The 12943-nt window shown below is 39.8% G+C and overlaps 1 protein-coding gene across 1 annotated transcript in view; it reads right to left on the reverse strand.

Annotated features, from left to right (window-relative positions):
- The window catches only part of GRIN2D (glutamate ionotropic receptor NMDA type subunit 2D), a 699139-nt gene that overhangs the window by 399838 nt on the left and 286358 nt on the right, over positions 1–12943 (reverse strand). The window contains exon 4 of the mRNA XM_073571149.1: positions 6838–7049. Coding sequence (XP_073427250.1) covers positions 6838–7049 — 212 coding nt within the window. The remainder of the gene's footprint in view (positions 1–6837; positions 7050–12943) is intronic.

Genomic DNA, 12943 nt, shown 5'->3' on the forward strand with positions numbered 1-12943 from the left:
AAATACAGTTTCTTTATTGGGAAATAAGGACATTAATTATTAATTTATAGTCTACCTTATGCTAAGAAAAAATGATCCTTTTTAAAATGTGATCCTACAGGACTGCTAATAAAATTAACAACCACTTTATTGTCTTTTAATTATGGTCCTCTTTCATAAAGCTTTGGAAATCTATAAGTACATTTCAATTTCTAATGTCAAAATAATCAAATGAGCATAATTTTAACAAAAGTGAACAGCATGTAAACTTAACGGCTGAATGCAGAGGTAATTTACAGTAATCATGTCCTAAAATATAATTATCCAATAACCTTTGTCTTTCTATTTCCAGCAAGTGGTTGCATTTTTTACTCTAGACTTAAAGATTAAATTCAACCTTATCTTGAATAAGAGTATTGCATATTACTTTTCGGGTATGGCTAGGAATTTTCTGGGAATGTATGACGTATTCTGTAGGCTACTCAACAAAATCAGTTCAATGATTTATTGAGGTTTATTGCAGCATTATTTCTATTTTAGTTAGCTTTTTCTTGCATGGAATCTCAATGTAAAAAATCTCTTATGAAAAGTGTGAATTACTATCTGTATGTACGGTAAAAAGGTCAATACATTTAGCTACACATAATAAGCATCTACTATAGCTTTGGTGGACCAAAGTTTAGCTAAGTACATAAATAACAATATGAATCTATATTCAACTATGTGGTTCTCCTGACAAAGAAGTAAGTTGGACTTCGAAATGTGTCGAGATTAAACCGCATTTCTGATTCTTTGAGATGCGGGAAGCACAGCATAACCATTTATCCACACCAACTAAGTTCATAGAGCTACATGTATACAGTACCTTCTATACCTTTGTTGGTCCAATTTTTGTGTAACTACACAAATAACAACTCTACGAGGTTATATTCAACAATTTCCAGAGAAGATTCATGTACACAATGGACAGAATGCCTTATAGAGTGAAAGGTTCTTCTGCAGCACTGGATGGTCCCCATTTCCCCTGAAGAACTTAATCTACTATGATGGAAAACACGCTGCAACAAGTGGATTAGCGATCTCTATCCTGCTAACATGGATGTTTTTTTTTTACCAGTGGGAACACTGGTCATTAAGGTTTTACAATGTTATAATTACCTTAATTATTTATATTATCATATTACAGTAATAATTCATATGTTTAATACCCTATAATGGAAACAAGATATATTTCTTTACAGTGGCATCTAAAAGTTTGGACACCCATGGTCCAAATTACTGTCATTGTGAACAGTTAAGCACGTTGAAGATGAAATGATCTCAAAAAGCCTAAAGTTAAAGACGACACATCTCCTTGATATTTTCGGCAAGATAAAATAAATTTCATCTTTTATATTTTAAAAATTGCAAAAAGGAAAATAGGTCAATGCAATTGTTTGGGCACCCTGCATCATTAGCTCCGAGTAGCACCCCTTTTGAAAGTATCACAGCTTATAAACCTTTTTGTAGCCAAACAGGAGTATTTTTCTGTTTCCTATTTGATGGATTTTCATCCATTTTTCCTCGGAAACTTCTTCCAGTTTTGTGAGATTCCTGCCTCGTCTTGCATGCACTGTTATTTTGAGGTCTATCCACAGATTTTCAATGAAAATCCTTTTGAGATAGCCTATTGTGGATTTTGATGTGTTTAAGATCACTATATATTTGTAGACGACATCGTCTTTTCAACTTCAGCTTTTTTGCAGATGATGTTATGTTTGCATCAAGAATTTGTTGAAATTTCATTGAATCCATTCTTCCCTCTACCTGTGAAATCTTCCCCATGTTATTATTGCAGCACAACCCCAAATTATGAATGATCCAAACCCATGCTTAATGGTTGGCGAGATGATCTTTTCCTCAAATTCTGTGCCACATTTTTAATCTCCACATACATTTGATCATTGTGGCCAAAGAGTTCTAGTTTTAACCTCATCAATCCACAGGACTTGCTCTCAAAATGCCAATCAAAAATTATAAGTTAAACCGCACCTCATATAGCCAGAGTCCTACAGGACACTAAGTAAGACGCACGTCACATCCAGGGAGTTCCTCCAGGAAAAAAGTTCATACCAAATAGCACAAAAGACAGCGCCTCAAATGTTGGTGAAAAAGAATTCACATTTTATTTTGCCTCCTGTGGCAACATTTCAATCCAAAGATCTTTCTCAAGCACAGTACAGGAGTGTTTCAACCCAAACTATATAGTGCAAACCCCTCCCCTCACTTTAACATGCACCAATGAAAACTAGACATAATAAGCCTCCATACACATATAGACATTCAACAGTTAAAAATAGCCCCACATTTCTCCAGGCTGCCTGCTAACAAATCACCAGAGAATACATCAACCCTGATTACTAGTATACAAATAGACAAATAATATAACTGCAGATATATGTCCCCATGACAAACGTTTGTAAACAATAGCAGCACCAATCAGCACGCAGCTCCTCCTTTGTCATAGCATCCACATTCTGACGTGGGCAAAAGGCACTCCTCCAAATGGCTCTGGACCAATCCAGTCTCCTTCCATCTGAGCATGCTCCAGCGTCTGGACGTCATTGGACACCACATCTCTCCAGACACAAGTTCCTACAGCTTAGATCATTAGTGGGCACACGGGCTGACATACAGTGGGTGGTGCATATTCTAATCAGCGACAAACAGCTCAATGCGGCTGTGCTTGTACAAAAGGAGCCGACACACAGTAACGAACACCTCATAAATGACAAGAAATATACACATAGAAAAGAACATCCACAGTTCAAAAAAATCAAAGGGGAATACACCAACATATTAGCAGGCAATCAGGATCATCCATGGTACAGTATAATAGGTGTATAATAGTCAATATAGATCACAAAAACATCTTTAGGGAATAATGCACCCTGGGTAATCCTATAAAGTTAACCAGTAACCCAGATTATATACAATTTCAACCAATGCACAGATTGGATACCCCAAGGTGCATACATCCGTACAGTGCAGTACAGTACATACAATAAATATAAATACACATGTTAATGCCCATATGCCCACCATATATATCAGTCCATATTTCAATAGACAATTAAAGGGGAGCTATAAAAACACAAAAAAGGTTAAAAACAGTATACCGAGTGAAATGCAATGAGAACAATCCCTAAGTCTTCAATCCACAAATCCCTTATAATAGGCAACCCTGATTATAATCAACATTCATACCCCTAGACCTCAAGGCCTCTAGGGTATCCTCTAGCCTCAAGGGGCTAGAGGATACCCTAGAGCTGATCTGGTGGAGTTTAAGAGGAGCGCCTTGGAAAAATGTAGGGATGATCTTTTAGTACCACAATGGAAGTGAAGGCAAGAATTAGCAAGCATAAAAGGACAATCAGGACAGGGTTAGTGGACCTTCCAGTACCGAAACATTTCAAGGATCTGGGACACTCCGTAAACCAATTACGGTTCAGAGTCATTGATGATGTGCCGGTTCTAAGACGGAGAGGTGACAGGGTTGCTCTCTTGAGGGAAAAAAGAACTGAAATGATTTTTAAGTTGGATACCTTGAGGCCTAGGGGTATGAATGTTGATTATAATCAGGGTTGCTTATGATAAGGGATTTGTGGGTTGAAGACTTAGGGATTGTTCTCATTGCGTTTCTCTCAGTATACTGTTTTTAACCTTTTTTTGTGTTTTTATAGCTCCCCTTTAATTGTCTATTGAAATATGGACTGATATATATGGTGGGCATATGGGCATTAATATGGGTATTTATATCTATTGTATATACTGTACTGCACTGTACGGATGTATGCACCTTGGGGTATCCAATCTGTGCATTGGTTGAAATTGTATATAATCTTGGTTACTGGTTAACTTTATAGGATTACCCAGGGTGCATTATTCCCTAAAGATGTTTTTGTGATCTATATTGCCTATTATCCACCTATTATACTGTACCATGGATGACGCTGATTGCCTGCTAATATGTTGGTGTATTCCCCTTTGATTTTTTTGAACTGTGAATGTTTTTTTCTATGTGTATAAGTCTTGTCATTTATGAGGTGTTCGTTACTGTGTGTCGGCTCCTTTTGTACAAGCACAGCCGCATTGCGCTGTTTGTTTCTGATTAGAATATGCACCACCCACTGTATGTCAGCCGTGTTCGGACTAATTCTCTAAGCTGTAGGAGCTTGTGTCTGGAGAGATGTGGTGTCCAATGACGTCCAGACGCCGGAGCATGCTCAGATGGAAGGAGACTGGATTGGTCCAGAGCCATTTGGAGGAGTGCCTTTTGCCCACGTCAGAATGTGGATGCTATGACAATGGAGGAGCTGCGTGCTGATTGGTGCTGCTAATGTTTACAAACGTTCTCCATGCGGACATATATCTGCAGTTATATTATTTGTCTGTTTGTATATTAGCAATCTGGGTTGATGTGTTTTCTGGTGATTTGTTAGCAGGCAGCCTGGAGAAATGTGGGGCTATTTTTAACTGTTGAATGTCTATATGTGTATGGGGGCTTATTATGTCTAATTTCCATTGGTGCGTGTTAAAGTGAGGGGAGGGATTTGCACTATATAGTTTGGGTTGAAACACTCCTGTACTGTGCTTGAGAAAGATCGTTGGATCGAAACGTTGCCACAGGCGGCAGAAATAAATGTGAATTATTTTGCTTTCAAAATGCATCAGGTTTGTTTAGATGTTCTTTTGCATACTTCTGATGCTCAATTTCATGACGAGGATGCGGGAGAGGTTTAATTCTGATGACTCATTCATGAGTTTTACTCACGGTGCTAGCAGGGATCTCTCCGAGGTCACCGCAATTCAGCCAGGTGGGGAACACAGCTTCAGGGACCAGAGGTATCCACGATAATGTCACTCAGGCTGTGCTCACAGAAGTTCAGTCACCAGTGGTTCTCAGCCTGGACGGTCGCATCTTGTCACCGTTCAGGTTGAAAACTGTTTATCCCCCAGACATGGATTACGGCGTGGGCGTTGTTGTTTTTTTATTTTTGCTTTATTACTGGAGATCGAGGCCTTTGGTGGAATAGGCATTTGGTGAGTATAACTGTGTTTGTTATTTTTAACTAAAAATGGAAAACTGTGTTTTGCTTTATTTCTAATAAAGGACTTTATTCAGGCTGTGTGTTTATTTACAATATCACTATAGGATTAGTAATGGATAGGTGTCTTACAGATGCCTCTCCATTACTAATCCGTGGCCTTGATGTCACCTGACAATGCAAAGGTGACATCAACCCCACAATTTACCCCACTTGCCACCTCTACAGGGCAAGTGGGAAGAATTGGGCAAAGTGCCAGAATTGGCACATCTAATTGATCTGCTTTTTCTAGGCAGTTGTGATCTGCTATTTTTAGGCTGTGGGGCCAATATCCATGGCCCTTTACCAGCCTGAGAATACCAGCCCCCAACTGTCTGCTTTAGCAAGGCTGGTGGTCAAAATGCAGGGACCCTACACCTTTTTTTTTATAAAGAACAGCATTGGGATCCTTCTATTCTTGGTATCCAGCCTTGTTGAAGATGACATCTGAGGGTTGCAACCCCCTGCTGTGAGTTTTGCCTGGCTGGTTATCAAAACTATAGGGAGACCCATGCCAGATTTTTTAAAATTATTTATTTATAGCACAGGAGTGGCTGATGAATACTCCCATCCGCTGCTCCTTCTCTCACTGTTATTAGAGGCTGCAGGTGGAGCAGCAGTCACATCAGCTGACACCAGTGACCAGAGGTAAACTTTATACCTCCGATCACAGCTCACGCTGTCTTTTGTTAGCGTGGGAACCGTGGGTCTCTGATCGGTGGGGAGGATTTCACCACCGATCAGAAGCAGTGTTTGCTGCATTGTCATGCACATAACATCATGAGAAACACCTGATGTTCGGGTTGCCGAACCCGAACAGTAACATGGACTTCCTGATGAAGTTCGTATTTGGTGTCCGTGGCCGAACAGTAGGTGTTCGGTACGGACGGCGAACTTAACTGTTCAGGTTCACCCATCTCTACTCTCTAGCAATCCTACTAGCCTAGCACTTCTCATTCAAATTTTGCTTGTTCTTTTTTTTTGCTGAAAATATGAAGGAAATGTGTCATCTTTAATTTTAGGCCTTTTAGAGAGCATTTAATTTACTACTTGCTTAACTGTTCAAAATTAACAGTCAATTTGACTAGGGGTGACCAAACTTTTACATGCCTCTGTATATCTGTCATTTTGTGACTATAAGAATGATAGAGTGACATACAAGAACAGTCTTCATTGAATTTGCAGCTAGAGTGCCAACCTCCACAGTCAGTCAAGAACATATAGGACAAGATTAAGGGTCATAATTTGTTTGTTTTAAATATACCTATCTTGCGGCTTTTTTGTGTGACTTCTATCTGTTACTCATCATACTTTTGGCCCTATTTATGGGGACACCATTTTGACCATATCTATGAGGAACCCAAGCAGTATTGTAGATTTTTTACTAAATTAAGTCTTCTTATAGTTATTTTTTTTCCATTTTTTCTACTTTTTAGCTCCAATAATATAAAACATCTGCATGTAGGAAGCCTGTCCCTAATTTATGCTACCTATGGTCCATGCAGCTTGATTCCCTTGACAGATTATCTTTAAGGAATACTACAGAAATGACCTCTGTATACCTATGTATGATGCATGGGGCAGTGAGTTGGGGGTTTATGAAAAACTTTATAGCAGTCGCAAAAGAAAGTTGTAATAATAATAGGTGGAATACTTGACAGTTTGTTTTTTGCAACATCTACTTTTCAAGTGGATAATTAACATACAGTAGAGATAGAAAAGTATACTGTACTTGTCAGTTTTGTTGAGCTGCTTGCGGCATGGCACAGAATCCCGAATGCATGTTCCTGTTGCTGGATCAACACTTTCCACGATTACAAATGGCCGTTCCTCTAATGTTGCCACTGTCAAATGCTGGTCATCATCTACAGGCTGCAGAAATTTCCCATATCGAGACCACACAGGGTACTTCATCCGCAGGTCACCATGTTCCCAGATTCCAACCTAGATCCGTGAAATTATAGAGACATAATAATAGTTACTTTTTATGTTATAGGCAATATATATACAATTGGTTTTCTTAATGCATTATTTTGCTATTTGTTTTGTGACTTATTCTACACAGCAAAGAAGTTGTATTTAAGGGGTTTTCTACCTTTCAACAAAGTAGACCCCAATTACTTGAAGTCATGTAAAATAACAAAGCCAGATGATGTCTACCCTTAACAAGGGCAACTCTTTTCTAAGTGTTTTTGCTGCAGAATTTGAAATCACAAATGCAACACACATCATCATAGCATCCAATCATTGAGCTCAGTGGCTCATGCTGTCTTGGCTCCAGCAGTGATGCAGAATGTCAACATGACATCACTGCTGCAGCCAAACAACAGACTGAAGCAGCATTGAAGAGGATCATGGGAGGGTGAGTACCACCTAGCTTCTATAATTTACAATGATCCAAACATTTGACCAGCACTTTGTTGAAAGTAGAAAACCCCTTAAAATTTTCTAAACGTGCATTCCTAAAATTTGATTAAAACTTTCTGCACTTATTTTTTGTTTGCCTTTTTTTTTGCTTTTCCCATCAACTCTTTATACAATTAATGTAATATAGTTACATTTGGAGTTGTATATAATGTTTATTGTTTAATCTTATTGACTTTATTGACTGCCTTAAGCATGGGTTGGACAAAGATAGGAGAAGCAAGTTATCATCTAGTTCTAGAACACCACTGAAGAGACGGGATCAATGTATAGATTTTTAAAAAGTAAAGCAGACTTTTTAGGGATTAGTGAGGATTGGAACTGTGCAACAGGAAATAATCAGAAAAAAAATCATCCATCTCATGGCTATAAGGATAAACTTTATGGATTCAGGTGGGGTGCATACTAAAACCACTGATTTGGACACCAAGAGAGCTTGATCTGTTTCTTCCACTGACAGTTACTGATCACAGATGGGACTATTGGTGCTCAGTAGATCAACTTTAAGCCAAATTTCTTAAGATTCACAGGTCCCCATGAAATTGTATACTCTAAAAAACGATTCACGTGGATCGGCCAAAAATTTTTTGGCACCATGTCAAAAACTGCAGAAGAGTCATAGAATGGGCTAATGGAAATAGCTGCAGTGAGTGGGATTCCCCATAATGCCCTGCAGTAATCACACTACAAAGTCTAGCATAGCCAAACATGGGGGCTATCAACTGCAGCACAAAAAATGAGGTCTGGTCAAGGAACGCCATTTTACGCTCGTTCTGTATTGGGATAAGCACACAACAAAGGGATAGCAAAAGTCTTAATGTGATCGTGGTATATTATTAACAGTGCACGCAGATAGAAAATTGGACTGGTTTCAGTCTGTGAATGCAAATCCAAAAATTCAAGCAATATTTAGGGAACTGCTGGAGCTTTATAGACACTAATTGTGACTGAACTGATTAATTTGACAAGAGGGTAACATTCTCTCTATTTATCTCTTCTATTTTTCAGGGCAATTAGTGACTTTTCCATATTGCATTTAAAAGCAAATGTCTTTGAAGCAAATCAAATTTTGGGTGAAAATTCAGTGCACTTTGACGTATTCGAATTTCATAAGATCCATTCACCTCCAATACTAATGTACTAGTTCCAGGATTACCCCTAAAATTTAGGTACAGTATAATAGTACATGTATTCTTAGTAAATAATGAAGACATCGCTATATCCTACCATCTTTTTTTCTCAGGGGTGCATATAAAAGAGGTGCAGAGCCAGCAGTCGAACCTAGACTTTCATAGCACCAAACAAAACAAAATTCGAAGCTGAAAATATATATAAAAAATTACTAGTTGCGTAAACTGATTATCCAATAAATGGAAATATTACCACAATATCGAGAGGATTTTGAAAAATATAATCAACTTTATTGCATATATATTATAAAGATACACAAGATGTTTGTGATGAGGTAGATAGAATATAGCATCTAAAAGATAACGGCATAATAAACAGATGAAAATTATAGTGCCAGACAGAAAAGCAGCATCTTAGGGCTAAAATCTGCACAGAGCCAGAATAATAATAATAGCAGCTCTTAGTTATAAGTATAATAGGCAGAATGGCAAGCACAATGAAGTGCAATAGAGTATGGAGAATAGATGATTATTTTTATCACATACTATTATCTCAGCATGCTCAACATACTGAAATTGTATAATATAGAGCCTAAAATAAAGTAAAAGTTCATCCAGCCAAACAATATAGTCTTAGCATGCTTGAGTATACAAAAATAAAGAGCCTATAATATGGTAAAAAACCATCCCTTTATACTTGGTCAAAAGACTGTAAGTATCTAATATAAGGCTCAAATGTCAGCAGGTAAATGGATAAACAGACTATACAGGACAGTGTTTGATTTTTAAACATATCAGACCGAGAATCTTAATATTATGCTGAGCCGAGATTAACTCAGCATATTCAAGGAGCATATTCAAAATGAATCATATGATTAAATAGAAATGTAACCTGTCCAGATATCCCTAAATTGGCGCCTATATATGAATCAGTGCCCGACTCCGGGTAATATTATAAGGGTGCCTGTATCCATAGGAGATTAATTACCTTGTGACATGATCCTGGGAGTGTGCAGAGATGCCTGAAAGATGCAAGAAAGCCCCGACGCGCGTTTCACCGTCCTCGGTTTTGTCAGGAACAATACCAAAGCAAGGTCCATAACCAAATGGCTGGTTGGATTAATTTGGCTCAGTGTAAATGGGATATATTGCACATAGATCTACACAAAAGAAGCCCCCACAAACATGAGGAGAACATGAAACCTCCTAACGGATGTTATACTCAATGGAATTTCCACCCAGGACCCTATAGCCACAAGGCTATCCTACATACATCCGAAACCCACACATTTCAGCAGTTCCATCTGACTATCTTAACTATTTATCAGGACCTCCCATTTGACCTTGTTGACTATCAATGCCAGAGCAATACTTTTATTTGTAAGGAAAATACCATCACTTGAATTGTTGAAAATCAGCTTACTCACATGCTCACTAGGCTGAACAGAAAATTCACGTTCTAGATTGGCTTATTCTTATTGAAGGCACATGGGCATACTTATGCTCATCATTAGGGTCAGTTCTAACCAATGTTCTTGCTACTATACAGATATAAATCATAGCAGGTATGTGGAGAAGTCTATTGTAAGTTATCACCTAAAAGTGGAGACTAGAAAAATTGGGTTTAAGTGTTGATGCGGTTTTTGATCCCAAATGCTGAAATCAATATACACCTAATATGAGAGATAAATAAGACATATATTGTAGATAAATTTCCTTTGTTTTCCATTTTTCCATTCCTGGCTCAAAAAACTGCATCAAAATTGCATGTGTGAGTCGAGCCTAACAGACAATCAAATATAAAAGCAGTCTAGGCTATACGTGAACATTTAATACATGAATTTAAACTTCATTACAGACATATAGGTTAGAATTTTATAAAATTCAGTTTACCTCTAAAGGGCCTCAACCTACAAATTTAAAGGAGATGTATGATCTGGCTCTAATTAAAAAGAGATTGTGACAGATGGATTGAGTGCTCAGCCAATATGTTGGAGATCAATCACCACAAATGTACACAAAAATAAAATTGACAAGTACCTCCTATTGCTATGGCATACAATTAAATATAACCACACTTTGGGTGTGCTAAATTAATGGTGACCATTATATACCGTATATACTCGTGTATAAGCCGACCCGCGTATAAGCCAATCCCCCTAATTTTGCCACAAAAAACTGGGAAAACTTATTGACTCATGTATAAGCAGAGGGTGGTGCTGCACAAGGGTTAGTGGTGGTCCAAAAAGATGCTCCATAGATAAATTCCCCAATAAAATGCTGCACAAGGGTTAATGGTGGCCCAACAAGATGCTCCAAGGATAAATAACCCCATATATTGCTGTACAAGGGTTAATGGTGTCCCAAGTAGATGCTCCATATATAAATATCCCCCATATATTGCTGCACAAGGGTTAAAGGGGTTGTCCGGGCTTTTCACATAATCATAGTACATATCTGAGCTGCAGAATTAAGACAATAAGTAATTCACTTTCTGTCACTAGTTTGCACGGTTTTCTAGATATTCTGAACAGAATGTCCAAGGGGGGGTGTTATGGCATTGAAATGAGAACTGGTCGTAACCTACTCTACTCCAAACATGCCCTCTACAGCAACAACCCCACCCTCCATAGCTACGGGCCCTCCCCATCCACATGAAGAAGCCCTCATCACACAGTAACAAATCCTCCCCCTCTAGCAGCCTCAGTGCAGAGAGCAGCTGCTCCTCCCCCAGACACACGCTGAACAGTGTTCTATGGAAAGTGAAACTAGTGAGGAGGGAAAATCGTCCTGTATTCTGGGACAGGCTGCTCCCATCAGTACTTGTGTCATTAGAGACACAGTGCTCACACATACACTGCACCAGATCTGCTGCTGTGTGAAGACATCAGTGACACAGAGCTGTCTCATTCACACAGCAGAGGCTTTGTCACACAACAGATTACATCAGTGACTGCATCCCCTGTGCAGACAAGAAGCTGCAGACCCTCATCACTGGCCATCACACAGTCTGTTCTCACTGCTGCCAGCAGCTTGGGACAGTGAGGGAAGGAATTACTGATAATGAGCTATGTATTGTAAACATGGAGTGGCCCAGAATACAGGACGATTTTCCCTCCTCACTAGTTTCCTTTCCATAGATCAGTGTTCGGCGTGTGTCTGGGGGAGGAGCAGTTGCTCTCTGCAGTGAGGTTGCTAGAGGGGGAGAATTTGTTACTGTGTGATGAGGGCTTCTTCATGTGGACGGGGAGGGCCTGTAGCTATGGAGGGTGGGGTTGTTGCTGTAGAGGGCATGTTTGGAGTAGAGTAGGAGGTTACGACCAGTTCTCATTTCAATGCCAGAACACACACCCCTTGGACGTTCTGTTCAGAATATCTAGAAAAACATGAAAACTAGTGACAGAAAGTAAATTACTTATTGTCATAATTCTGCAGCCCAGATATGTACTGAGATTATGTGAAAAGCCCGGACAACCCCTTTAATAGTGGTCCAAGTAGATGCTCCATACATAAATACCCCCCATATGCTGCACAAGGGTTAATGGTGGCCCAAGTAGATGCTCCATACAAAAATACCCCCCAAATGCTGCAAAAGGGTTAATGGTGGCCCAAGTCGAAGCTCCATACATAAATACCCCTCATATGCTGCACAAGGGTTAATGGTGGCCCAAGTAGAAGCTCCATACATAAATACCCCCCATATGCTGCAGCCGCTGCTATATAAAAAAAAAGAGACATACTCACCTCTCCGTCGCTGAAGGACAGGTGTCGGTGTCACCGCTGGCTCAGGCCCCCCGGCACTGGCTATATTTACCGTTCCCCGCTCCATCGCTGTCTCCCGGGTCCTGTGCAGTGACGTTAGCAGAGGGAGCGCACTGACTACGTCATCGTGCCCTCCGCTGAATGTCACAGCCAGAGGACCCGGGAGACAGCGATGGAATGGGGACTGGTAAATATTGTTCTGCTTCCCGTCCTCCCTCGTCATACTCACCCCCCTCCTGGTGCACGGTCTCTTCAGCCCCTGCTTCCCGCTTAATCTCAGCGTCCCAGCTGTTCCTGCATTCAGCGGTCAGTGGTATCACTCATTAAATATGTGCATATTCATGAGTTTAATGAGCGGTACCACGTGACAGCTGTATGCAGGAACAGCTGGGATGCTGAGATCATGGGGGAAGCAGGGGCTGAAGAGACCGTGCCAGGAGGGGGTGAGTATGGTCTCTGACACCCCCCAAACCCCCTCCCCCGCCGACCCCCGTATATGACTCGCGTATAAGCCGAGAGGGG

This window comes from Dendrobates tinctorius, unplaced genomic scaffold, assembly GCF_039654945.1.
Source record: "Dendrobates tinctorius isolate UK_male_01 unplaced genomic scaffold, ASM3965494v1 ptg000028l, whole genome shotgun sequence".
NCBI classification, from domain to species: domain Eukaryota; kingdom Metazoa; phylum Chordata; class Amphibia; order Anura; family Dendrobatidae; genus Dendrobates; species Dendrobates tinctorius.